The sequence below is a fragment of the Myxocyprinus asiaticus genome, chromosome 30, assembly GCF_019703515.2.
Source record: "Myxocyprinus asiaticus isolate MX2 ecotype Aquarium Trade chromosome 30, UBuf_Myxa_2, whole genome shotgun sequence".
Taxonomy (NCBI): Eukaryota; Metazoa; Chordata; class Actinopteri; order Cypriniformes; family Catostomidae; genus Myxocyprinus; species Myxocyprinus asiaticus.
The window spans coordinates 39,341,450-39,365,925 of NC_059373.1; the positions used below are offsets into that span (position 1 = coordinate 39,341,450).

Here is a 24,476-nt window from a genome sequence, read left to right on the forward strand (position 1 = left end):
GCAATCCAACCAGAAAAACATACTAACTTTACCAAACATCATAGAGCAAAGAACTTTGGGCACAGAGAGTTCCAATGACTGACAGGTCAAAGGTTAAAAGGCTGCTTTAAAGACTCAGTTGATGATATTGCAATCACATTGAATGAATAATGCCAGTGTAACTGTGGGAAATATGGGTGGAAAGGACAGCCAAAGGCAGAGACAGAAAGTGCATTGGTGAAAGAGTGCAATTGTGGAGTTGTTGAGGGATAGAGAGCAGCAGACACTCATTAAAAGAACAATCATGATGGACAACTTCAAAACGTCATGATGGGTTGAAGCCACAATGGCATTCCCTCTGCAAGTGTATTCATTAACACTTCAAAGACTTCTGAGTGCTCATAGAAATTATAGATTTAACTCTGAGCTCAACCCTGGACGAAACCATAATGGACAGGAATGCTTTAAAAGAAATGAGCCAGCTAGAAATCTTGAGCTGAGCTTATAGTGCCATCTACAGATGCAAAGTAAATATTGCATGTGGTTTCATGGCACACCATTTGCAGTTGATATTCTGTATTGTATCCTTGCAAGGAAGTACTATGGCAGATGGTACTAGCTGTACTTTAATATATATCAGACCCTAAAATAATTATATTATCTATTCGTGTACCATGATATTTACATGGTTAATAGAAAATAACATGACATTATTATGGAAAATGCCCCCTCCTCCCCCAATATATATATATATTTCTTATATGTTATTAATTATTATATTAGTATAATTTTAATATATTATTTTTCTAAACATTTTATATAACATAAATATATAATGTACAGTATATATACACTACTGGTCAAAAGTTTAGGGTCACTTATTCTTTATTATTATTATTTTTCACATTTAAGGATAATAGTAAAGTCATCAAAACTATGGAATAACATAAATGGAACTATGGGAATTATGTTGTGACTAAACAAAATCCAAAATAAATCAAAACTGTGTTATATTTTAGCATCTTCAAAGTAGTCACCCTTTGCCTAGAATTTGCAGACATGTACTCTTGACATTTTCTCAACCAACTTCTTGAGGTATCACCCTGGGATGCTTTTTAAACAGTATTGAAGGAGTTCCCATCTATGTTGGGCACTTATTGGCTGCTTTTCTTTATTATTCGGTCCAAGTCATCAGTTTCAAAAACTTTTTTTATTTATTTTTAGTTTTATAATTAAATAAATGTATATGTTGGTACAATTATATTTCTGTCTACAAAACTAATTTCAAACATTTAAGCATACGCCTTCAGATCAAAAGATTTTTAAGATCATGAGAAACATTTCTGTCAAGTGTTTCAAAACTTTTGACCAGTGGTGTGTGTGAGTGTGTGTGTGTGTGTGTGTATATATATATATATCACACACACACACCATGAAGAAATTAATCAGTAAAAATCTAAAGTTAATGACGCATTCAAGGAACAATGATAGGTTTCATGCATCAGTACACAACTAAGTCATCTGTCATGTAAAACAAACCAAACAAATAAACCAAAAGATGTCACAGTTTCTATTTTTTATTAATAGAGACATGAATGTACATTTGATTCTTGAAAGACCTTTTTTGTATACATCTTTACATTAAAAAAAAACTATACAGCAGTGGAATAAAACAGATCTGTACTGGATCCTTTTATCACTGTAGTCATACTGTTGTGCTTTATAAAAACAGGATAGTGTAATACAATAATCACAATTAAACCAAATTTCAGACATCAGGAAGACAAGATATACAATACAATCAATCTATAGCATTTATCTATACAGTGCACAAGGCCTACAAAACAAAGTGTACCATACAACCAGCAGTGAAAATGAGTTCAAAACATTTTTACATTTACAGTGACTCCATGATGTAACATCAACATATGGTATAAAATTGTTCAATATACAGTGTTAAAATGTAATCTACAGAAGAAGGGTTAATCTGATGAAACTTTTTTCGGTCCAGGTCACATTTCACCTCAAAATGTTTTAAAATAAAATATTAAATTAATATTTTGCAAATAGAAATATAGAAGGGTACTTTAGGTACTCCATGATTTGAACATTGAAGATTTGTTGTAATATGACATTTTGTTTTAAATGATAATATATATTATATTAATCACATTTCCACAAGTATTTACACAGTTTTTGTTGTACTGCATTCAAGTTATGCTGATATTATAATTTTTTTTTATTGCATTACAGATATTTAAACTGAAAATAATGCCTGAACACATTATGCTAATGAGATATTAGGAGGATAAATGAGCTTAAATGTCTTAAGAATAGTGTCACAATGCAAAAAATTGTAATGGTCATAAATCTTTTCCTTTTTTTTCCAGATACATCATTTATGATTTATAGTATTATATTACCTGGACATGTTTTTGTGAGATTCACCCTCAAGCATTTAAAGTGAAGTGCTGTGTTGCTAAAAAAAAAAAAAAAGAATATTTTTATAAATATCTATACAAATATTGAAGACCTATCTATGTTAGAAAGTAATTTACAGTCAAATGCACATTATCAGGTTACCATGTATTACTGTCCTGAGAATGTCAAAGATGTGCTTTCAGAAAGACACATCAGTATGTGTTCAGCTGAGAAACAGAGAAATATTAGCTTTCAGTGTTACAAACATCTGTATAAACAGACTTTATTACTCTAGGGTCAGGGTACAAAAGTCCACATGTTGTACCAGTGTTAAGGCAAAAGGGGACAGCATATTCCATGAATCACACTCTCACACACACAGTCCCATTCACTCACCACTAAAACAGTTTGTTTATCACCAGTGTTGTAATTTCCATAAAATAATTATTGTTGTGTACATGTAAGTCTATTCTTGTGCACCATAAAGAAAATTAAAACAGCCCAAGCCACACAGTTCTATGTTGCCTTTTCCCTGAAATTCCCAGTAAACGGAGTGATCTGGTCACGAGGAATCAAGGGAACTCTTCAGAGGACTGGCAGTCCAAACCCGCTCCTCAACAGGGTGTGAGAAATGAATTACCTGCGTCCTGCATCACTTCCTCTTCCTCACTCGATAGCACTGAGTGACTGGCCTGGGCACTCATCAGTTTACACTGGAGGGTCATGGGTAATAGAGTGAGATGGAGGGCTTTCAGCCTGCAGTCCTAGAGGCAGCTTTTATCTGTCTGGGGCTTCCTCCACAGAGACGCTGGTTATGGCCGATGAAACCTGCATAGAAAGACACTTTTAAGTGTTAAAAATCTTTCCTCACAAAAGACAAGACCACATTTACATGCAAATCATTTTCCAAGTGTCCATATTTTGGTTAAAAGTTTTCCCCCCCAAAAAAAAAAAAAAAAAGGCTTACACGCTCCACAGCTATTGGGATATTCCTAGGTCTATATGATGTCAGTTTAAAAGGAAAGTAGTTGAATAAGCACAAGTTATTTCTTTCATATGGACATGCACTGCTTTGTGAGTGTAAATGATTGCGTGCGAAGGTGGGACAGTTGAAACTTGCATGGTACCATCAGAATAAAAACTCACTAATTAAACTATTCTAATGCAAAAAAAAAAAAAAAAAAGCATGTTAGTTATTTTTGCATTAAAAGTGCTGTTCTCTCACTTTCACATGGATGAGAGCGCTCTAGACAAAGAGAGAGTGAATACACATAGGCATTACAGGGTTCCCACTCTTTTCAATACATTATTTTCCAGCACTTTTTATGTGACTAACACTAGTAACATTTAACCACAATATAGCACGACATCATGAGATATACAGTACATCACTGCTTTTTTACAACCACACTAATCCATAAATTATTATTATTTTTTTAATTAATGGTGTATTAGAGTTCAATTTTACAAATCGGCATTGCTTTTTAGCATTGACGCAACACCTCTTAGTTATTTATGCTATATATATCTGGTATCATAAGAAGTATGTTTATAAATGTTTATGCAATCAATATTTTTTTCAGACTCAAAAAAATGCACAAATACATTCACTATATGTTTCACTCAAACAATTTCAAGGGTGACTAATCATTTGACATGAAATTTATGTCATTTTTCAAGCCTGAATTTTTTTTAATTGCAATTTTCATATAAAAATAAAATAAATGAATAAATAAAAAACCCAGGACAAGTGGGATCCCTGGTACAACACTTAAAGATGATTTAAGCAGAGTTTCTTGCTTGTTTTTATTTGTCAAAATGACAGACAGCATATTATATGTCAATGTTTTAAAAAAGGAAGGACGCTGAGAAAGATGGCGAGACGTGGCGCAACAGTCAAAGATATCCGTCTGGTGTGTGTTCACATAGGAAAACAATAAAAAAAATAAAAATAAAAAAACAGCATACATCGATCCAACACAAAATTAAAACCACCTGCCTAATATTGTGTGGGTCCCCTTCATGCTGCCAAAACAGCGCAACCCGCATCTCAGAATAGCATTCTGAGATTATATTCTTACCACCACAATTGTACAGAACGGTTATCTGAGTTACCGTTGACTTTGTCAGTTTGAAGCAGTCTGGCCATTCTCTGTTGACCTCTCTCATCAACAAGGCATTTCCGTCTGCAGAACTGCCCCTCACTGGATGTTTTTTGTTTTTGGCACCATTCTGAGTAAATTCTAGAGACTGTTGTGCATGAAAATCCCAGGAGATCAGCAGTTACAGAAATACTCAAACCAGCCCATCTAGCACCAACAATCATCCATGTGAATATCTAATCAGCCAATCATGTGGCAGCAGTGAAGTGCATAAAATCATTCAGATACGGGTCAGGAGCTTCAGTAATGCTCATATCAACCATCAGAATGGGGGAAAAAATGTGATCTCAGTGATTTTGATCGTGGTATGATTGTTGGTGTATATATACAGTTGAAGTCAGAAGTTTACATACACTTTGGTTGAAGTCATTAAAACTAATTTTTTAACCACTCCAGATTTCATATTAGCAAACTATAGTTTTGGCAAGTTGTTAAATACATTTACTTTGAGTAATTTTTCCATCAATTTTTTACAAACAGTTTGTTTCACTTTTAATTGACTATATTACAATTCCAGTGGGTTTCCAGAAGTTAACTGCCTTTAAGCAGCTTGGAAAATTCCAGAAAATGATGTCAAGCCTTTAGGCAATTAGCCAATTAGCTTCTGATAGGCTAATTGGCTAATTGGAGTCAATTGAAGGTGTACCTGTGGATGTATTTTAAGGCCTACCTTCAAACTAAGTGCCTCTTTGCTTGACATCATGGGAAAATCAAAAGAAATCAGTCAAGACCTAAAAAAATAAAAATAAATTGTGGACCTCCACAAGTCTGGTTCATCCTTGGGAGCAATTTCCAAACACCTGAAGGTACCACGTTCATCTATATAAACAACAGTACGCAAGTATAAACACCATGGGACCACACAGCCATCATACCGCTCAGGAAGGAGATGCATTCTGTCTCCTAGAGATGAATGTAGTTTGGTGCGAAAAGTCCAAATCAATGCCAGAACAACAGCAAAGGACCTTGTGAAGATGCTGGAGGAAATAGGTAGACAAGTATCTATATCCACAGTAAAACGAGTCCTATATCGACATAACCTGAAAGGCTGCTTAGCAAGGAAGAAGCCACTGCTCCAAAACCACCATAAAAAAGCCAGACTACAGTTTGCAAGTGCACATGGGGACAAAGATCTTACTTTTTGGAGAATTGTCCTCTGGTCTGATGAAACAAAAATCGAACTGTTGGACCATAATGACCATCGTTATGTTTGGAGGAAAAAGGCTCAGGATTGTAAGCCGAAGAACACCATCCCAACTGTGACGCATGGGGGTGGCAGCATCATGTTGTGGGGGTGCTTTGCTGAATAAGGAACTGGTGCACTTCACAAAATAGATGGCATCATGAGGAAGGAAAATTATGTGGATATATTGAAGCAACATGTCAAGACATCAGCCATGAAGTTAAAGCTAGGTCACAAATGGGTCTTCCAAATGGACAATGACCACAAGCATACCTCCAAAGTTGTGGCAAAATGGCTTAAAGACAACAAAGTCAAGGTATTGGAGTGGCCATCACAAAGCCCTGACCTCAATCCGACAGAAAATCCGTGGGCTGAACTGAAAAAGCGTGTACAATTCAGTACACCTCCTATCAGAAGCTAATTGTCTAAAGGCTTGACATAATTTTCTGGAATTTTCCAAGCTGCTTAAAGGCACAGTTAACTTGGTGTATGTAAACTTCTAACCCACTGGAATTGTGATATAGTCAATTAAAAGTGAAACAATCTGTCTGTAAACAAATATTGAAAAAATTACTTGTGTCATGCACAAAAGTAGATGTCCTAAATGCCTTGCCAAAAACTATAGTTTGCTAATATGAAATCTGGAGTGGTTAAAAAATTAACCTAAGTGTATGTAAACTTCAACTGTGTGTGTGTGTGTGTGTGTGTGTGTGTGTGTGTGTGTGTGTGTGTGTGTGTGATATATATATATATATATATATATATATATATTTAAACATTTTATAAGTACTTTCATGAATAACATAAACCAGCATTATCACATTACAGAACATTCGTTAAAACTTAAAATATAATTAAATAGTCATAAATACCATGAAATTTTGATTAATATATTTTAAATTCTATATGAATGTTCATGAATTACTAATGTCTTCAGAATTTGACTAATGATATTTGATTCAGTTAATGACTAATGATAGTTTAGAGCAGGGACTAAAAACAAAATGTTTTCATTTCGTTTTGTTATGAGCAAAAACAGTATTTTTCATTCTGGTTCGAAAGTTCTGCAGTCTCCTTTCTAAATGGTAACCAGTTAGAACAAAATTAAAGAACGGTTAATAACATTCTTTTTAAAATGACAGTACTCTGCGCTGATGGGTGGGTGAAATACCTATTGCAGTGTTGCTAGATCTCGCAAGAGAAACAAGCAATATGGTCTGGGAAAAATAAGCCACCTTCATCAGAGAAGGTGTCTGATGTCCTTTGTCATGTAAAAGTATTTATTTTGTTTATGAGTTCTGTAGTAATTCTTAACATCTCCTTGTGCATATGTTGTATTGAGAACACATTAACTGTTACACATAACAAGTCTTTAAAAAACTGAATACTTGACTATGCCCCTACATTTTTGACTGTACCCCTAAAAATTTTCATTTAGGGGCACAAGTGCTCCAAAATAAAAATGCAAGCATAGAGCCCTGCATATGCCGCCAGTCTTTACAGTTTTGTATAAACCAGTAAACTGGCTTATAGCAATTGGGTTAAGGCATTTACAGTGCATCTGGAAAGTATTCACAGCGCTTCACTTTTTCCACATTTTGTTATGTAACAGCCTTATTCCAAAATGGATTAAATTCATTTTTTTCTTCAAAATTCTACAAACAATACCCCATAATGACAATGTGAAAGAAGTTTGTTTGAAATCTTTGCAAATTTATTAAAAATAAAAAATGAAAAAAAAAAATCACATGTACATAAGTATTCACAGCCTTTGCCATGACACTCAAAATTGAGCTCAGGTGCATCCTGTTTCCACTGATCATCCTTGAGATGTTTCTACAACTTGATTGGAGTCCACCTGTGGTAAATTCAGTTGATCGGACATGATTTGGAAAGGCACACACCTGTCTATATAAGGTTCCACAGTTAACAGTGCATGTCAGAGCACAAACCAAGCCATGAAGTCCAAGGAATTGTCTGTAGACCTCCGAGACAGGATTGTATCGAGGCACAGATCTGGGGAAGGGTACAGAAAAATTTCTGCAGCATTGAAGGTCCCAATGAGCACAGTGGCCTCCATCATCCATAAATGGAAGAAGTTTGGAACCACCAGGACTCTTCCTAGAGCTGGCCGCCTGGCCAAACTGAGCGATCGGGGGAGAAGGGCCTTAGTCAGGGAGGTGACCAAGAACCCGATGGTCACTCTGACAGAGCTCCAGCATTTCTCTGTGGAGAGAGGAGAACCTTCCAGAAGAACAACCATCTCTGCAGCACTCCACCAATCAGGCCCGTATGGTAGAGTGGCCAGACGGAAGCCACTCCTCAGTAAAAGGCACATGACAGCCCACCTGGAGTTTGCCAAAAGGCACCTGAAGGACTTTCAGACCATGAGAAACAAAGATTGAACTCTTTGGCCTGAATGGCAAGCGTCATGTCTGGAGGAAACCAGGCACCACTCATCACCTGGCCAATACCATCCCTACAGTGAAGCATGGTGGTGGCAGCATCATGCTGTGGGGATGTTTTTCAGCGGCAGGAACTGGGAGACTAGTCAGGATTGAGGGAAAGATGAATGCAGCAATGTACAGAGACATCCTTGATGAAAACCTGCTCCAGAGCACTCTGGACCTCAGACTGGGGCGAAGGTTCATCTTCCAACAGGACAACGACCCTAAGCACACAGCCAAGATAACAAAGGAGTGGCTCCGGGACAACTCTGTGAATGTCCTTGAGTGGCCCAGCCAGAGCCCAGACTTGAACCTGATTGAACATCTCTGGAGAGATCTGAAAATGGCTGTGTACCGACACTCCCCATCCAACCTGATGGAGCTTGAGAGGTCCTGCAAAGAAAAATGGGAGAAACTGCCCAAAAATAGGTGTGCCAAGCTTGTAGCATCATACTCAAAAAGACTTGAGGCTGTAATTGGTGCCAAAGGTGCTTCAACAAAGTATTGAGCAAAGGCTGTGAATACTTATGTACATGAGATTTTTTTCGTTTTTTACTTTTAATAAATTTGCAAAGATTTCAAACTTCTTTCACATTGTGATTATGGGGTATTGTTTGTAGAATTTTGAGGAAAATAATGAATTTAATCCATTTTGGAATAAGGCTGTAACATAACAAAATGTGGAAAAAGTGAAGCGCTGTGAATACTTTCCGGATGCACTGTATGTGCCGCATACATTATCAAAATTACCAAATTCTGAATAATATGGGAAAATTCTTGTGCCTGTGAATTACTCGACTGATAAATTCATTTATTTATAATCAGTCATACTAAAGACTCAGTGAAAGTGTCAGACCTGGTGTAAATCCTGCTCTCGTCATGTACCTCCATTTCTGAGCTCTTAAACTCATTCAGTTCTTTTCTTATGGCCGCCTGGAGGAGTAGAAAAAAAGATATTGAGTAAAAAAGAAAGATCAACATGAACCTGATAATGTTACATTATATAATAGACAGTATCATTTATATATCGATTATTGCATCATGATGGAATTGGTCAGTGATTCTTAAAGGAACAGTTCACCCAAAAATGCTGATAATTTACTCACCCTCAGGTGTTTCTTTCTTCATCAAAACAGAATTTAAGATTTTTAGGATTTCAAGGCCTCCTCCTCTAAACAATGCAAGTGAATGTCCTCCATTTTTTGATGATCCAAAATGAATATTTAGGGCGCATCAATATAATCCACACGACTCCAGTCGACAAATAAAGTTCTTCTGAACCCAAACAATTGATTATTTTTAGAAACAAAACAATACTTATATACCTTTTAACTAACAAATATTCGCTTCCGTACATCTCTGTGACATGCGCTCATGAGAGGGATGACATAAGCTCGTTGGTAAGGTCACGTGGAGGAGTCAGGAAGCGCGTCGTTTACAAGAGAAACTTGCACAGACCACAGACCAAGTGCCGTTCACAAACCAAAACAGTCCAAAACAATATAAAATACAAATCATTTACAAATAATAATAATAAAAAAACATCACTGCAGTAAATAACCATCCTTTATTTCGCAATGCCGTTGCATTATCTACTTGTGCTTTTTCTTTAGAAATATATAGGCTATATGACTGTCAGGAATTCAAGCCACACAAGTTGTAGTTAATGAAACCAAGTGTGAGAGCGTTTACTGAGATTCACAGGATTTACAGGGTTTACACAGTGATACAGGTGATATCACACAGAAGAGAAGCTTCACAAACTTATGTATGCAGTAATGAGCGAGTGAACTGAGTGCAGGTGCGGTGAATTAGAAATCGGGTGATGAGCAAAGCGCTGAGGGAGGCGTAACAATGACAGAGATTTCACACATACCTGAGTTCGCTGGAAAAACAGCACGGGCACAGCCGATGAATTCAGATATCGACCTTTTGTGTCTTTCGATGTTCTGAAATCCACAGGGGTAAAATGTTCACTGCACACCCTCCAATATTTGAGAGAATGTAGGGGTGTACTAATTTCCAGGTTCAGGCGATAAGCCAGAGCTTCAATCGCTCATGATCATGTATAAGCAATCGATGAAAAGTTTATATTTTTCCCGGCGTGCATTTTCTTTGGGGTTTCTGAAGGTTAAAGCATCCAGGATACACACACCAAACAAATATCTGAACAATACACTTAAATAAATACAAATCTACAGCAAAGACAATTAAACTTTTGTGCAGCGCTGCTCCTCTTGTAAACAATGACGCACTTCCTGACGACTCCACGCGTGACCTTATCAACGAGCTTACATCATCCCTCTAATGAGCGCATGTCACAGAGATGTACTGAAGCGAACATTTGTAGTTAAAAAGTATATAAGTATTGTTTTGTTTCTAAAAATAATCAATTGTTTGGGTTCAGAAGAACTTTATTTGTCGACTGGAGTCGTGTGGATTATTTTGATGCACCCAAAATATTCATTTTGGACCGTCAAAAAAATGGAGTACATTCACATGCATTGTTTAAAGGTGGAGGCCTGAAATGAAATCCTAAAAATCTTAAATTCTGTTTTGATGAAGAAATGTAGTTTTTTTTTTTTATGTAACTACAATTTACGTCAGACTAAATTCAAGTTGTTTCATATTTGCCACCACTACGGGTCAGATGAAACCAGTACATCAGACAAACCTTGTCAGCAGGCGTGAGTTTGGTCCAGGGTTTGTCAGCGCGGCGGTCATATTCTTGAGCTTGAGTGCACTCCACGTACTCATGAAAACGCAGGATCTTTCTGGCCTGAAGCTCTGCTATTGTGGGCCTCTGTGATAACTGTAGAAAACAAAGACAAAACAACTTTTATTTTCATGTGCTTCTTGATACCTTAAACTGCCCTTTAAGTTGAGAGCCTGTATAAGTGCCCTTTAAGATTTGCCACCTTTGTTTACATACAGTGTGAAAAACGAGACTTGGTTAGTTGGTTTTTACTTGTGGCGTCATTTTCACAACGAACAATGTTGCCCCTAACAATGTACTTGTAGAAAGTACTTATTTCCTGAGACAACAGTGTCAGTTTGAATGTAAAATGTTATTTAATAGAGTGCATACAGAATACAGTCGACCATTTTATTCCCAAAAGGTTTGAAAGAGTAGCGCCATCCCCTTCATTCTCACCACAGATAATAATAATAAAATAATATTGTATTGTATTGTACGGAGTAATCTTTAACAAAATTTTATTAATTGAACTTAAATATATGCACATTTTATTAATTTGTATTTGTTAAAGTTTACTCGATATTTTTTTCTTCTTCATGAAATTCAAATGCGTACTTCTTAAAAATAGGCTAAATAATAATTTGTGATGTGGTGGGTTTCAGAGCATGCGAGCGAAGCGGAGCTCCACTTAAGTACCACTCATGCTCACTGGTAAAAAAAAGTTCCGACATGAAATGTCTTTGTAGTATACTTGTTTCTGGTCACGTACACGGGTGTGGCTACACTGGCCCAAGCAACTGCAGATGTGCTCCTCTGGCTGAAATATAGGCTAGGCTATAGGCCTACATTTATGAAATTATCAATGCTTAGTAACATACAAATCTGAAATTATGTGATTGTATTGTTGTGTTTTAGTATATAAAATCTCGCTGTTTATTTTGTACTGTTTTACAATGGCTGTTAGATAATCGGGTCTACCAGACCTTCGATATCACTTGAAATCAGTCAAATATTTCTCTATAAGCACGTATGTCATTGAACATCTTCAAACAATGCCATAAAAAAATAAAAATAAAAATAAAAAAAATAAAAACAAATCAGTTCTAATTACCTTTATTTACTTTAAACAAATCATCAAACATGCCTCTACAAGTGATAAAACGTGCAGTGGCGTAGAAACTCGCATACGTGCAAATTCATGCTTTTCATATTAAACTGCATCTGAGTGACACAACCGACCCAGAAAAACACAATCTTTTCAACTTTAAAGTTTGGTAAAAGTGAAATTCATAACTGTTCTTCAGTTGTCTCCATGGAATGATTATTAGGCTACTGTAGATTTGATACATTAATAGGTTACTGATTTAATGCTATCAGACTTTATTTTTTTTAGAAAATAAAAATAAGCAATTTCTCATCCTAATTTTGTGTTCAGTTTTAAAGGGTGTATTAATTTATCCAGAAAAGAGCAGTGAAAGTTTTTCTCTTTTTCAGTATTGTTGCATGATTTATATTCCCTTCAATTTTATATGTAGGAATTGTATGCAAGCTAAAGGACTGTGGTTATTTATATAATAATTATTATATTAGTAAATACCATGTGCCCACTTTGTTTTTTCTTGATATTTTTAAAGCAGAATAAAGTGAATCTGGACTTTATCTGCATCAAAATATCATGTGTTGTGCATGCACTCTTTATATGTACAGTAGAGGTCTTCACGTGTCCACCATAACCTGAGGACCCGAGATCCAACCCGGGACCCATATGGGTTTGGATCCACGTTTTATATGGTCAGCTGGGTCTGGGTTGGGTCCCATTCTATTGCTGCGGGTCCCGGGTCTGTTTAACATTATGTGTAATAACTGAGTCAATCCAAGAAGACCCTGCCGTGATCAGACAGTGCTGATGATGATGGTGCTGTGTGTTGTAACTTGCAACATTGTAAAATTAGGATGAAAAAGTGCGGGCCGGGTATAAGGTGAAAAACGGAGCGGAGCCACAATGAGCTGAGTGACGTCAGAGGCAATGAATGAGCAATCGTTATTACAGTTCAAAAGGGCAAACAGTCGAATTTATCTTACGCGAGATACAAAAAAACTGCAAAGCTGATTCTAAACAAGTCGCATTTGTCATCAGTCACCGTGACAGCAAGTGGACTTTTGAAGCTGAAATAATGAGTGGTTTAGCTATGCTGTTTCATTCAGCAAGAGAGGAATCACAGAAAACATGGATGTGTTTTACCAACTTTCTTGGCAATGAGGATGGATTATATGCGTCATGGCCAGGCACAGGGGAGAATGCTACAAATGTTACATTAGGTAAGACAAAGTTTTGTTTTCACAACTTGTAAATTAACTTGTTAATCGCAATCAGCTGTGAAATCGGTGTCGATCTGGTCTTTGTCTCAGGTCCGGCATTTCTCGGTTCTGCATGGGTACAGGTCCAAGCTTTCAAATAATAGATGGGTCCAGTTCGGGTCTGGGTAGTACATTAACAGAGTTTAAATCAAGTTTAAATCATTAAATCTTTGGGTTCGGGCACAAATTTTTGGACCTGTGAAGACCTCTAATGTACAGCAGTGTTTAACTGTGGCTTTAACAATAAAAAATATTCGTCCTTCATAAAGAGAGATTTTGTCCCATATACTGTATATATTACATGAAATCATGTTTAATGTTCCCAAAACACATAAAAATGAATTAATGAATTACACTGCCATTTTGTTTTTCTCTAATGTACAATGCATGCAGCGAGCAATGTCGGAAGATGTTTTCCACAACCACTAATCTAGAGTCAGTTTTTTTACGTTTCACTTATCGTTAAGGTGTGGATTTGGCTTTGGGAAACTGAGCAGCAGTTATGTGCCACTTTATCCCGAAGCAGATATCAAAAGCAACAGGCGGTCAATGAAGTGTGATAATTCCGCTATGAAATTCTCTATGCGAGAGTGGAAATCTTTACCAATCAAATGCTCAATTGTACAATGAAGGTATGAAAGCAGAATGCTACAACTTCAAATTAGGACACACTGATCTGCAAGATCATATATGTTTATTAGTTTTGATGCAGGGATTTTTTTGTGTGTTCGCCAGGATCAATGAAATATGCTTTGCCAATATACAGCATTATTAATCTTACATATTCAATTGAGGGTGCTCTAATGTTTGCGACCCCGCAGAACCAGGCCTGCATCTAGCCCCACAACTTTTAGCCTTTCAAAGCTCTAAGGGTGGATGGCAAAGTCTTCAAAGAGAATAGGGCATAGGAATGATCAATTCTGAATGGAACGCACCCTTAATCTTTAGAGAAGCACAGTTGAATTAAATGGCTCTGGTCATGTGATTATTTGCATCACTTGGCACAATTGTAACAGGTGGGATTGAATGGGATTAAATGGGTTAGTTAGTAGTCTGACTTCACACCTGCTATAGGCCTAACTACAACACATTCTCACTGGTTGTCCACTCCCCCAGTGATCACTTGACAACTGTATGGATAAATGCACATCATCCACATGCAAAGGTATCTAAAAATGACCAAGATCAACCATTTGCATGTCTGCAGGAAGATACACTCGAGAAATACACCATCTAAATTCCATTGGTGTAAATGCCACATTGAGCACCATTAGAAAACACTACAAAGAATGAACATCTAGCATATGTTAACCAAAATAAATAAGTACATTATCCACTTCATTCAATATGATGCTAATAAGCATGTTGCCACAATGGCATATGTTGGTTGTGCCTAAAGTGCAAAATATTTATTCAATCTTCCGTCCTTGATTTTAGTGACATTATTGTAACCATAGACAACATGATCAGCCGTAATGATGAACTGGCAGCAAGCTCTGTGAAAACACAGCTCTGGCGTGACAATGGAGTGGATATCAGTGAGCGGTCTATTAGGAGGATCAGGCAAAGACTAGGTTGGATGTACAGGAAAACCCAACACTGTCCCATGATCAAAGACAAAAACAAAGAGATCTGTCTCCAACAAGCCCAAAAATTGGTTGACAAGAAGGAGACGTTTCATGATGTTATTTTCACTGAGGAAACCACCGTGGCTTTGGATCACTTTGCCAGCATGTCATTTCGTAAGAAGATGATACGGGAGATACGTTTCCAAACCAAAGCCGAAACACCCACTGAAAGTTCATGTTTGTGGGTCAATATCCAGACTGAGACCAGGACCTTTTGCAATCTTCGAAGGGGTAATGGACAGGACTTTCTTTGAAGTTGCTATTATAAAAGAAACTGAATCTCCATACATTATAGAAAACTTCAGAGTCCACCACCGTTTCATTCAGGACAATGAACCAAAGCACACCGCTGCGAGCGGAGTTATTCCTGCAGAGTGTATGAACTGGGTTAAGACTCCCAGCAGAATCTCCTGATATGAATCCCATTGAGATGGTGTGGCATGCTCTGAAGGACTTTATTCCGAAGGAAACAAAGCCAACTACTAAGTCTGACTTAATGCTGCCATTAATAAATTCTGGTTTGAAGAACTTACAGAAATGGCATGCAGCGAGTACATACAGGTGCATCTCAATAAATTAGAATGTCGTGGAAAAGTTCATTTATTTCAGTAATTCAACTCAAATTGTGAAACTCGTGTATTAAATAAATTCAGTGCACACAGACTGAAGTAGTTTAAGTCTTTGGTTCTTTTAATTGTGATGATTTTGGCTCACATTTAACAAAAACCCACCAATTTACTATCTCAACAAATTAGAATATGATGACATGCCAATCAGCTAATCAACTCAAAACACCTGCAAAGGTCTCCTGAGCCTTCAAAATGGTCTCTCAGTTTGGTTCACTAGGCTACACAATCATGGGGAAGACTGCTGATCTGACAGTTGTCCAGAAGACAATCATTGACACCCTTCACAAGGAGGGTAAGCCACAAACATTCATTGCCAAAGAAGCTGGCTGTTCACAGAGTGCTGTATCCAAGCATGTTAACAGAAAGTTGAGTGGAAGGAAAAAGTGTGGAAGAAAAAGATGCACAACCAACCAAGAGAACCGCAGCCTTATGAGGATTGTCAAGCAAAATTGATTCAAGAATTTGGGTGAACTTCACAAGGAATGGACTGAGGCTGGAGTCAAGGCATCAAGAGCCACCACACACAGACAAGTCAAGGAATTTGGCTACAGTTGTCGTATTCCTCTTGTTAAGCCACTCCTGAACCACAGACAATGTCAGAGGCGTCTTACCTGGGCTAAGGAGAAGAAGAACTGGACTGTTGCCCAGTGGTCCAAAGTCCTCTTTTCAGATGAGAGCAAGTTTTGTATTTCATTTGGAAACCAAGGTCCTAGAGTCTGGAGGAAGGGTGGAGAAGCTCACAGCCCAAGTTGCTTGAAGTCCAGTGTTAAGTTTCCACTGTCAGTGATGATTTGGGGTGCAATGTCATCTGCTGGTGATGGTCCATTGTGTTTTTTGAAAACCAAAGTCACTGCACCCGTTTACCAAGACATTTTGGAGCACTTCATGCTTCCTTCTGCTGACCAGCTTTTTTAAAGATGCTGATTTCATTTTCCAGCAGGATTTGGCACCTGCCCACACTGCCAAAAGCACCAAAAGTTGGTTAAATGACCATGGTGTTGGTGTGCTTGACTGGCCAGCAAACTCACCAGACCTGAACCCCATAAAGAATCTATGGGGTATTGTCAAGAGGAAAATGAGAAAGAGACCAAAAAATGCAGATGAGCTGAAGGCCACTGTCAAAGAAACCTGGGCTTCCATTCCACCTCAACAGTGCCACAAACTGATCACCTCCATGCCACGCCGAACTGAGGCAGTAATTAAAGCAAAAGAAGCCCCTACCAAGTATTGAGTACATATACAGCAAATGAACATACTTTCCAGAAGGCCAACAATTCACTAAAAATGTTTTTTTTTATTGGTCTTATGATGTATTCAAATTTTTTGAGATAGTGAATTGGTGGGTTTTTGTTAAAAGTGAGCCAAAATCATCACAATTAAAAGAACCAAAGACTTAAACTACTTCAGTCTGTGTGCATTGAATTTATTTAATACACGAGTTTCACAATTTGAGTTGAATTACTGAAATAAATGAACTTTTCCACGACATTCTAATTTATTGAGATGCACCTGTAAATAGACTGTTTAAAGTTCTTTCAGTTGTGGTTGAGTGTCAGCGTGGACACACTGGAATGTAGTGTATACTGTAGTACCATAAAAAAAGAAAAAACATTTCTGATAATTTCTGGTAACTATAAGCTTTTCTAACTATTTTTCTTTGTCTTTAATTTTTTTTTTTTTTTAATTGGTTGCTTATTAGTTACAGCCAATAATACAGAAAATGGGCCTCATTTTCTTTTAATTTACTGTATTAAAATAGAACAGTGCTTGTATGCATGTGGTCTATACAAATACAATAAAAATGACAATACAAATAAAATAAATTCAAATAATGTAACATTTATGTTACAAGAATCACAGGATCACTCAAAACGCTTCTAAACTCAGGAACATGATCACGTAAATGCTGGCGATTAAAGCTCTAAAAATATTTTATTTACAACAATGACTATTTATAACAGGTATTATTACAATCATCTGAACTTCCTAAACCTGAGCATGACAAAACTGTGTAAAACTGGTTCGTTGTGGAAAGCTTCTTTGAAACAATGTGTATTTTAAGGGTGCTATAAAAAAAATAAACAGTGTCCCAAAAATTATAGAAATGTTGTATTTACCAAAATATCTTCAATGTAAATGTGTATTGTGCAAGTTAATATTTTTGTATTATTTACTGTAAGTGCTATCATAAAGTGGGATCATCTTCCAGTCATCTTTCTATTTTTATTATCATCATCATTATCATTTTGTATTAACTGGCATAAAATGTTTTTCTGCATTTTTTTTTTCCCCATTTGCCCTTGCACTGTTTTCCTTCATTCACAATTTGTGCCTTATGGGAAATACAGGAAAAATACTTTATATTTTGATAGGCCTATGTATAATGGAATAAAACAATGACCAACGTGAACAAAATTTCTCTCACTTCACTTGTCACAAACATGATCTAGGCCTACTGCTAAAAGAATGACATAGAAGATTTTTAATTTTAAAAAATCTTACAGGATCTTGCAGGAGAACAGCACCACTTCACTGAAAAATTAGTGTGTAGCCTAAAAGGAGTATATGTCCAAGCAAAACGTGCAACACTTTCATAGATTTATACTCCTTGTCAATGATATGAAGTCAGCAATACTATAGTTTATTGCCATTGCTGATCAAAATCGCGCATTCTCAAAGGCCGCTTCTGTACTTGGCAACTTTGAAGAAGCTCAAATCTAACATACATTTTTTTTGAAGGCACATCATTTCCACATTTCTATTTTTGTTACTTCAATGTTTTGATTTACTATTTACTATTATTTTAAAATGTGGAAGACAGTCCTAAGCTGCATCCCAAATCGCATTCTTCTGCACTACTCTACACTATTTTGTTAAGTAGGGTCGGGTGAGTAGTGTGTTCACACTAAAAATGCGACAAAAATTTAAGTACTACGAGCACCCGGATGATGTACTTCAACCGAAATAACTAATGTGGAATGTTGGACACTTCAAGCACTCAGTGGTCGCGACTTGCCCTTTGTAGCGGAAGAAGCGGAGATATGGGGCCGCAATGCTAGACTGACAAAACAATTCTAATTAAAATTGAATGTAGCGACTACCGAAACTTCTGTAAAGACAGCATCTTATAAATGTAAGTTGAATGCATTACCATCACTCCATGCTGTGTGAATATGTAGCCTGTGTTGTTTTAGATGAAAGTGTTGGAATGAGACTGGCTAACGTGCTAAAGCTAACAGCAATAAATCAAACGTCAGCTAAAAAAAAAAACCGGAACATGCATGTTGCAAAAAAAAACAACAAAAAAAAACATCAGTTTTCCATTTGAGATGATTCTACACTTTTAAAATTCTTACAATAGATGGCCGAGTGCACAGTGTACAGTATGTCATTTGGGACACAGCTATAATAAAGAATGATTGGTTGTGTCCAAACGTTTGATTTGTACTGCATGTAGATTATTTGCTCTTGCAAGTCAACATGCAGGCAAAGTCAAGGGTTAGGTAAACAGTTAAAGACTAAGATCTTATCTTTCCAGCCTAAATTTGTTTATGTGCACTTCATACCTTTCTGGTCAGCCTGCGTTTGATCTCACTTCTCTCTGCCCGTCTGTCAGCTTCATTCTTAGCTGAAACACAAGAACATACAGACATGCAGTATAGAAAACCTTTTCTGGAACTGTTGCTCTTTAATTAGACTGAAAACTATGTGAATAAAAGCATCAGTAAATCTTGTCTAGACATGTCAAGACATTTAGCATTCCACATGTGCGTCGAGCAAGTGCGAATGGCTTCTATGGATGCTTCATTAGATAAATGGAAGATGTGTAGGAAAAACTCAGCTGGCCAAACTCTCACCTAGGAGAATGTTTCTCTGCTTGAGTTCTTGTGCCGTGGGTCTCTGACTCAACCTCCTATGAGAAGAACATGAACAATACACACACTGTCAATGTGAACAGAATACATAAACACTCTGTAATACAGCTCTGGACACACACAGACCTTGTGAGTGTACTGCCAATCTGGTTGCGAAGTGCTTCCCACTGCTCTTTGTTCTTCCAGGTGCTGTTGTCCTGCTCTTGAGACTGTTCCTTCTCATGCTGACACTCCAACTTCAGTGCCAGAGTATCCTTACGCTTCACACGACTCGCAAGACTACCTGACAACACACACACATGCAGATCTCCACAGAATTTATATTGATTTTAGCTACCAATAGGCATTTTCCCACTGCAGAAACATTTCCTAGTTCACAATGAATTTCCACATTGTTCTAAAACCTGAACCAAAACAAGAAACATTTTAGTACCAGCTCCAGAGGTAGTACTTTCCTTGCAAAGTGGAACTATTTAGGTGGAGTCAGAACGGCGAATGTTTCTATGAGGTTAAAAATAGGGCTGGGTATTGATACAGATTTCCCAATTCAATTCTGATTCACATTCTCTCGATTCTATTCCATTTCGATGTCGATTCGATATCGATTCATATCATTCAGTTATAATGTCCCTTTTGCTTCCATATGAAAGGATCTCTTTCATCATTGTAGTCACATTTTGGCTTTTTAAAAACTGAATAAATCAATGTATTCAATCAATAAATAAGATTATATGTCATCTATAATTTTTTATAGTTTATTGTTAAATTGCATAATTGTACTATTAACAAGTATTTACATTGATTTGTTGAACACGTGCTAAAACCGGTACTGTCTCTTTAAGAAAACTGGCATTTCTATAAAGAGCGTCTGTAGTTGAGCGCATGTTAAAGAGAGAGACTCGAATGGCTTTACCTCATCTGTGTGATGCATGATTAGAATTTAATTATTTTTTGTAGTTGTTTTGATCAACAACTGACTGTAAAGAACAGAAAGGGTAATAAAAGAGACATTATTCAATGACAAATGGGTTGCGTGGATCTCGTCCTTGAAAACACATTACATGGAACAACAATACTCTCAACATGCTGTGAAAGGATCTCGCTGCTGAACACTTCACGACTAAACTACACAGTTACTGGTGAGTGAAATCTGAACATTTACCAGCCAGTTGCCATATAGATTCACTTTAGTCGCATAGCGTGAAATTTGGTTGCAAATGCAAGTGTTTTTCTCTCATTGTAGTGGAGGGTTGCGCAAAGAGTAAAAGATCGATCTTGGGATTAAAGAATCGATTTAGAGATTGTTCATATGAAGATCACGATTAAGCGGAAAATCTATATTTTTCCCATCCCTGGTTAAAAAAACGTGTCATCAGCCATCAAACAGAAGGATACTGGCCATTTTTAAAAGACCGGTCAGTAAGCTTAGATAATCCTTTTGTTGAATTGTTGCTATTCTAGGTTTTTCAAATAAAACTGGATAGATTCAGATGCTAAATCTATGCTACAGATGATGCTGTGCATGATAGACAAACAGAGCTGTGCTGGTTCTGCCGAGAATGTATGGAAAAGAAAAATTCAACCTGAGTTTAAAACGTCAACTAAAAATGAAAACGTGTAGTTACAATTTCTGACTGTCTCATCAAGTTAGGCTTTGATGACCACGACGATAAACACTGTAGATTGAAAATCAAGAAAATAAAGGATCATAATAACAATTTACGTTCCATGCTTTTTGTACATTGTATTTATTGTGTATATACAGTAGTTTGCTTTTTACTGTTCAGTACTTTAAATGTTTTACCTTTTTGCACTTCCTCGTTTTTGTTATTTGCATCTTTTAAAAGCTTCACTGCATTATGTACTAATAAAGATATTTTTACTTTACCTCAAGGCTACAAATGAACTTTTTAATGTTCATGTGTACATGTCACAACAAAACAAGAGGATAAAGACCAGCTGTTGTAAGTGCATACTTGTGCATCACGGTTATAATAGCATCACATACTTGCATCAAAGCTAATTTAAACAGTTCTTGCTTAAAAAGTTCTTGCTTTCTGCCTCGGTGGGAAAACGTAAAAATTTTATCGGAACGGGAATATAAGTTCCACGGCAAACATGTTAGGAACACGTTAGCATTTCAAAATCCATTCCACAAAATTCTGCATAATTCCTCCAAAAATCAGAACAGAAAATGCAAACAAAAAGTCTTCAGATTCTCTCTGGGCCTGTTGTTAGGTCATATTACAGGCCTGAAGTAAACATTATAACCCTTACTAGACATTTTCACAAATTTAATAAAGATTTTCCAATTAGAACTTGTGTGAACAGGACCCACTGGCGAAACAATGGCTCAGTCAATTTGACTGCTTAAGCAATTACAAGAACTGTTTCATTTTTATACTATGAGAGAATGAAGCCATTCAATTAGAATTATTATTTTTTGTAGGCCTTTGCAATACATCAGTCGAAAATATATTAAAATTATGCAAACATGAAACACTTTGTGAACACTGTCCATTCAGCTTTAAATCGATATCTATTTATCAAACAGTAGTAACCTACTGTTATTTCCAATGCAGCTGGATGTCAGAAAGTTGTAATAGGATTTAATCTGTCAAGTTTGTGTCAATTTAATGGATTTCATATGTTAGTGCTGACTGCCATTAACTGTAAATTGAATAGTTGCTTAATTATTATTTTTTTTTACTAAGTTGAATGCAAGGCAGGTACGAAATAACATTTCAAAAGGGCTTTTCACATTGCACTTCATCATCTTTTTAAAACCTGCTTTTAACCCTAGGTAAAGCAACTTTTGTAATTGTGAAAGGGGGTTAGCATCGCTCTTAAGCCAGGTTTACCCCGAATTGTGGTGCCAAAGGTATACTGTGCGGAACGTTGCACTGTTAGAATGGTACAGAAAGTTGTTTAGCAACAGACAACCAATCATAGAATGCCTCAGTGCTTACCACATTGAGAAATCACACGCTTTCTACAGTCGCAGTGACTTTTACGTGCTATTTAAGTTCTATCCGAAAGACAGAGAGGATATGCTTGCCGACATTTCCACCTATATGCAGTTACACTGATAAGCAGTTTTTAACATTGGTTTCCCGCACATCACGAGCTGTATTTGTCCAGTCATTGCTATCAACCACACAAATATGCAAATAAGATTGTTAACCCAGAGTTTACAAATGAACCTTGTAAACCTTCGAAATCTGAATACCCAGGATTAATTCCTAACCCAGTGTAAAGTGTGAGCAGTATGAAACATGAAACAAGAAAATCCAGGATTTACAATGAATCAGAAAGAATAAAGCATCATACTTGTGGGAACATCTTCCTCATCATCATCTTCCTCATCTCTGTAATTAATGGGTCCATCAGAGTCGCTGTCTTCCTCATCCTCACTGTTTCCAGGTCCACCGTCCTCAGGTATGACCGTGACTCGAGGGTCGCCCACCAGACCTCGGCGGCTCCGTGGCTCAAGCTCCGGCTGTTGTGCGGGTCGAGGGGTTGGTCGCAGCTTCTGCAGCTCTTCTTCAATGTCAAAATCATCATCCTCAGGCCTAAAAATACCATTCAAAATGCAGTATGGACTTACAGAAAATACAGCAAGTGTGTAATACTGTATAGTATAGTAAGCATAATACAGCATAGTATAGTATACACGTAGCATGGCTGGTACATTTAAAGTATTGTATCAACATAGATACCTGAGGAACATGGGGTGACATTTCAATCATCAAATACTTTAATCATTATAGTAATGAAAATGTTTGTCCCACCCTAAACTGAAATATGTAATGCAACATACAGTATAGATTTAGGATGGTGGGTACAAATTTTCATTTGTAAGTTAACCATCATAGAATGACTAGAATTTTTTTTTGTCATTTTAGTTACATTTTGTGTTAAAATGTCTTGACTTTTGGCAGTCTGGTCAAATAACTGAAGATTAACTGATATGTACACTGTGTAAACACTCACAGTCGGAGTGGTTCGATAGTGACTGGAAGGGAGAATCGCCCTCCTCCTGGGGCCTCAGCGAGGAAATCCGGCAGCTCAAACAGAAGTGAATGTGCCCGCTGGGATCCATCCTGGTTGGGTTGGGATGGGCTAGGATTGTTCAAGGCCCTCTGGATGAGAATGTGCAGAGTTAAGGGCGGCTGAGAGGGCGGCTCTGTGGTGGGGCTGGGCGGGTCCATATGAGGAGCCAAATGGGCCCGAGGAGGGGATGGGGGGATATGGGTTGGTGGAGGAGAGAACTCTTCAGAGCTTGCATTACTGCCATCATCTGATTGGACAGGGGGCAGGGCAGGAGCTAGGACTGGGGCCAGCACAGGGATGGGAGCGGGGCCTGTGGACGGAAGCTCGGGCTGATTGGTTGAGGAGTCGTCTGAGTGGCGTTTGGTCACAGGTGTAGTCCTCTTTGGAGGAATGGGAGGAGATGGCTTGACTGGGACTGCAGTTTGAGAGGGATCCACTGTAGAAAATTAAAATATTAATCAAAATGAGTTTCACAGAGAACAGAGGGTTAATGCACATCACAGAACAAAAAATTAGGGGCTGTTCACACAGGAAACATTCCTGCATTTAAAAAATGGTGGAACAGAACTAAATGAATGGGATCTCGAGACACTTTGTCGTAGTTGAAATTCTTTTATCTGGACATAGGGATTTTTTAAAAATCCAGCACTCATGGCAAGAGATACTGTAAAAACTGATAATTGCAATGCAAAGGTCAAAGACATCCACCTACTGTGGTGGGGTGAGTGAGAGACAGACTCGGAGAGGCATTTATTTGAATTAATAATAAACATGCAATGATTAAAGTGTCCTTGGAAGAAAGTGCCCAAAATAAAGGGGGATCTGGTGCCCTCGCAGTGAATGGGGCTCCCCGAGGAGATGCGTGTTTATAGCAGCGGCGATGAGGCTCGATTCATCATCCGCTGCCCAAACAAAGGCTTATTAAATTGCACCTCTCCTCTCTCTCATGAAATTAATTGTGGGTTTTAGCATGGAGGGGGTGAGATTGTAAGCAGTAATGTACACAGTGTCTTACCTGAGAACATTAAGTACAATTTGAGCCA

The 24,476-nt window shown here is 37.3% G+C and overlaps 1 protein-coding gene across 7 annotated transcripts in view; it reads right to left on the reverse strand.

Annotated features, from left to right (window-relative positions):
• Nucleotides 1–1,540: 1,540 nt before the first annotated feature.
• The window catches only part of LOC127420688 (phosphatase and actin regulator 4A-like), a 108,924-nt gene continuing 85,988 nt past the window's right edge, over nt 1,541–24,476 (reverse strand). For 6 of the 7 annotated variants that reach the window (XM_051663154.1, XM_051663152.1, XM_051663156.1 and 3 more), the window contains 8 exons: nt 23,374–23,869; nt 22,711–22,952; nt 19,507–19,663; nt 19,363–19,418; nt 19,072–19,133; nt 10,867–11,004; nt 9,049–9,125; nt 1,541–3,228 (listed from right to left, as the gene is read on the reverse strand). In XM_051663154.1, the coding sequence (XP_051519114.1) occupies nt 3,213–3,228; nt 9,049–9,125; nt 10,867–11,004; nt 19,072–19,133; nt 19,363–19,418; nt 19,507–19,663; nt 22,711–22,952; nt 23,374–23,869 (1,244 nt within the window). In that variant the 3' untranslated portion in view covers nt 1,541–3,212. The remainder of the gene's footprint in view (nt 3,229–9,048; nt 9,126–10,866; nt 11,005–19,071; nt 19,134–19,362; nt 19,419–19,506; nt 19,664–22,710; nt 22,953–23,373; nt 23,870–24,476) is intronic. The other variant, XR_007893847.1, reaches the window with a different exon arrangement.